The following is a 4,398-nucleotide window of genomic DNA, read 5'->3' as shown; positions in this document are numbered from 1 at the left end:
TGAAAAGGCAACCACTCCTCACTAATTTTTCCTTGGGATGAATCTCTCATGAAATCCCATGCTTGTTCCAATTAATAGAATAAGCAAGAAAGGATCAATCTCTCCACAAACATATTTCCTCAAAATCATCAAAATTAAATTTGAAGGTATTCTTTAATTTTAGGTGGAATCTTAGTAAATTTTAGGTGGAATCTAAGTAGATTCTGAGCACTGAAATTCAAGAACTCTGCATCCGCTCAATTTAATTATATTCAAGAGAGTAGCAAAAAGGGGTCACTTTATATGCTGATCTTCTCCAAAAGCTAATATAGATAACAAATGCACAATTCAGTGCAAGAGAGCAAGCAAAAGGGTGCCCATAGCTAGCATGCATAATTAGTGTATTCTAGCACGTACAAAAAGAGGCCTATGATGCTGATACTTAGTTAAAAAGGGGGGTTTAGGATGGTGAGACATAATTAGAGAAGATTTATGGTGGTATGAGATTAACTATGATATAGCATTAATAACTATAAATGACAATGAAGCAAGGTAGGACAGCTCTAGTGTTGAAGACAAGGAGCTCTTCCATATCTGTGTATTGGCCTGCTTCTCCTGCAACAGAGTCATACCCACTTGATGACCCATCTTGAGGGCTCTCAAACCCCCCCATCTTAATTCGACCGGCTATGACCCGGCACACCAGCATGGCGGCCAGAGTCGCCTCCGGTCCACCGTCAAACTCCTCAGCAAACATAGACCCATGGGCTTTGCCACTACTTGCATTAGTGTAGATGCCAGGTTGGCCCTTTGTAGGAAAACCATGTCTCAGTATGTGGCATACACCACATGATGATGATCTACATAGAGATGATGGCAATGATGATGAGGACAATGACGACGAGGACCGGGTTTTGCCCATGTCACAAGAGATGGTGGTGCTGTAGAACCTGAGAAGCTCATTGCCATCAGCCAAACACCTTGAGTGCTTTTTGGAGATCTTGCTTGCTTTTGCTTTCACCATGTCCCTGTATTCTTCAAACTTTGCCAGGGTCTTGGAGCTGTTGTGGACCTTAAAGATCCTCGCCGTCTTGGCGCACAGGATGTCCCTCCTCAGCCAGCTTGTCTGGAAAATGATCTCCACTATACTCCTTGCTGAGTCACCCTCCCTCAGCTCTGTGACTGCACATCACCATAAAATAGAGCTCATATCCTCCCTTAAACTTCATTAGCTACTAGTTCAACCCACCTAACCTTGATCTCTCACTACACATAATCACAGTGATCAATGAATAGAAAAAGGAAACATAAATCCAATTTGCTGCACCTGAATGATGTGTTACATGATGCTCTTCAAGGGCCTCAGGCTTGTCGAGATCCTCGCCGCATTTTTGGCAAGTGGATTGAGGGAGGGAGGACACACTGTTTCTAGCCAAGGAGAGGTGGTGGGCAGTGGTTTGGGGGAGGAGGATATCAGGGGGCTCACAAGAAGCAATGGAGCAGTCATAGCAGCCAGAGAGCTTCTTCACGGGAGCTGCTCTGTATGAGCTATGGTGGTGGAAAGCAGGAAGGGGGCGGAGAAGGATGGTGGGCTCTTTGAGGACCTTGTTGTGATGGTAGTGAGAGAGAGGGCTGCTCTCATAGTCTGCCCTGTGGGCTACTCTTGTGTTGCCATGGATGACATTCTTGAGATTGTCGCAGGTTTTTGAGCAGCATGCAGCAGAGCTTGTGCTCTTCCTCTTCTTGGCAGGATGCAGCCCATTGCCAGAACTCTCCAACTTGCTAGACACAGATGCTGTTGTTGGAGCGATGGTTCCCTTGGGATCATGTACTGCAAGGGGGTAGTCCTGCTTGCAAGAGAGAACCCTCTTCCAGGAAATCCATGGTGCTGGCATCCTTAATGGCCTTGATTGTAGTTTGAGAGCAAGAGGAATGCTAGCAGATCAAGCTATAACGGTGGGATTTGTAGCACAAATCAATCTGATTAAGGGAGGACCTGAATCCTAAGTATCTTCGACCATGTGAGAAAGAGCCTCTCTGCAAAGCTAGCCCATATAGTTGGGTGTGTGTCACGTGCGCACGTGCGCGTGACATGTCCTCTGAGAGAGAAAGACAGTATTTTTCAAAACTGTTTTAAAAGGTGGAGGGGAGGGGAGCTGGGCTGGGTCCACACCTGGACCCCACACTTGCCGGGCGGATGCACTTTTTTTTCCCGAAGAGGCATTACTCACACCACCCTATCTTGTGGAGAAAGGGGAGGAAGAGATTTGAACTCGCACCATCCTTGGCTAGAGTGTTCAACCCCACCCATAGCTACACACTTTCCGATTGCCAGTGTGCAAAAATAGCATTTTTTAAGGAGAATCGTGGTCACATCTATATTCTAATAACTTATTAGAATGAGAAAAAAACTAAAGTGAGAGAAATAGATAGTATTTTCAAACTTGTTTTAAAAGAGTGCGGTGGGCTAGGTCCACCACCTGGACCCACACTTGCCCACGCATGCACTTTCCAACTGTCGATGTGCAAAAATGAGCATTTTAAAGGAGAATCATGGTCACAAGTCACTTGGATTGAGAAAACTAAACTGTGTCAATTTTGGCACACTTTCCTTTTTCTTCAAAAACTTGGCCTTGTAGCAAGTCGTGCTCAGGAGTTAGATGGAGCTCTTTTGCCAATTTTTCTAAATGTGGCCACCCCTAGAAGTATGCTCGCCTAGGTGACATAAGGCAAATTACCACCCAAGGAAGTTTTTGGCATGATTGGCAACAGTAAGCAAATCCTATATATTGAGCTCACAAGCACACAAATTGTGGATGATTTTGTCTTCTTCTAATTCAAATGCAATTGAAATTTTGTAGAAACAACACTAGGATGTGCATTTTGATCACATTATGTGTTAATGTTTCGTGTCCTATTTGCATGTGAGTTTATTTAAAAACAGATATGAAATTTTTTATTTCATGCAAAGTGGAGTCACATGTGCACCACTTTTGCCCCCTAGCGGTAACACTCTTGCCTCCCAATAGCCTTGCCACCTGATAGGGAGGTACAGGGTTCAAATAATCACCCACATAGTGTAAAGTGATGGCATGTAATTTCAGTGCCCTCTTTCATATTTTTTAAAAACAAATATATATATATATAACAAAACTTTTATTTCTTTCTTTTTTTGAAAAGATTGGAATTATATTAGAGAAATGGGAAGATTTTTAAAAAAAAGCTTTTTATAAAGAAGCTTAACTTGTTACAACGTAGCTTGTAGCTCAACTAGCTCAAGTATAAACTCAATAAGTGGATATTCTAACACAAAGCTTTTATTTCATTAAGCAATGACAAAAAAGAAATATCCCATTAAAAAATGGGGATTTTATTTCACATGATGGCAGGGCATTGCTAAAAAAACACCTTTGTTTTGGATAGCAAAAAGAAGAAAAACATCCCCTCGGACAAATTTCAACAAAAATATATATATATATATATCAATTAAACAAAAATGACATAAGCACAAAAAAAAAATCCCTCACGAAAGACGAAAACGTCAATTGCAAATCTAACAAAATCTACCTTTTAGCATAAAAATTATGAATCACGTGCATAAAAAATTAAAAGCGAAATCAGAAAAATCTACAAAGCACAATTTTTCTATCATTGAGCAGTATTCTGAATTATTTATTGAGGTAAGAAGTCGGAAAATGAAACCACGATATTTTTTTTCTTTGAAATAATCCAAAAGCTAATGAGAAAACTAGAATCTCGGAAAGCGCGCTTTCCAAAAAAAAAGTTATTAAATAATAACGATTTTCTTAACATGAAAAATCGGTGCTGATGTCAAACACTATCATTTTCTTAAAAGCGAATACTTTTGCCCTTTTAAATCATAAATAAATTAAAAAATTTTGATATTTTCGTGGACTATAGCTACCAAAGTTTTCCATTTTTAAAACTATCATAAAACCATACAAGTAAATTTAAGTCAATTGGCTTATTGGTTTTGTTTGACTAACTAATAATGTTATTTTAACCTTAGATACTCTACTGATGATGTTGTCATTATTGGAAATTAATACCTTAAATGTTTTTTTTCTAACAATCTTAATTAATTCTTGCTCTTGTTGGTAAAAATAAAATAAAATCTTAATATATATATATATGGCACCCAAATATTTTTTTTTTGCATTTCCATATATTCTGTGAGATTTTCAAGAAATGTCGTCATAGAAAATGTTATTATGAACAATAAAAAGTTTTAATGTTTTCTAAGCTTAATCTTGATACTATATAATGCTGTCATTATATACTGAAATACAAGTTGCGCATTGAGCACAAATTATTGATTAAATATTTATTATTGGGACCTACTAGATTACTATTTCACAATCTTAAATAAAATGCAAGCTTATTGGGCGATTAAATCAA

At 38.9% G+C, this 4,398-nt stretch overlaps 1 protein-coding gene across 1 annotated transcript; it reads right to left on the bottom strand.

Annotated features, from left to right (window-relative positions):
- Positions 1 to 216: 216 nt before the first annotated feature.
- On the bottom strand, positions 217 to 2,086 carry LOC147603885 (uncharacterized). Its single transcript, XM_086796244.1, has 2 exons — positions 1,307 to 2,086; positions 217 to 1,161 (listed from the first exon to the last, which is right to left on the bottom strand). The coding sequence occupies exons 1-2, from the start codon at positions 1,872 to 1,874 to the stop codon at positions 503 to 505; spliced, it is 1,227 nt and encodes a 408-aa protein (XP_086652370.1). The 5' UTR covers positions 1,875 to 2,086; the 3' UTR covers positions 217 to 502.
- Between the last annotated feature and the right edge of the window lie 2,312 nt (positions 2,087 to 4,398).

The sequence above is a fragment of the Cibotium barometz genome, chromosome 63 (assembly GCF_041138505.1).
Source record: "Cibotium barometz isolate CiBa-2024 chromosome 63, ASM4113850v1, whole genome shotgun sequence".
NCBI lineage: Eukaryota > Viridiplantae > Streptophyta > Polypodiopsida > Cyatheales > Cibotiaceae > Cibotium > Cibotium barometz.
Note: the sequence above shows the minus strand (reverse complement) of the source record. Positions and strands in the feature narration are given on the sequence as shown.

What these genes read in the sequence shown, in the direction of transcription:
- LOC147603885 (XM_086796244.1), bottom strand. Translation starts at nt 1,874, where the DNA reads ATGCCAGCACCATGGATTTCCTGGAAGAGGGTTCTCTCTTGCAAGCAG. An exon ending in TCATGTAACACATCATTCAG is followed by an intron (nt 1,162 to 1,306) that starts GTGCAGCAAATT and finishes GGTGATGTGCAG; the next exon opens with TCACAGAGCTGAGGGAGGGT.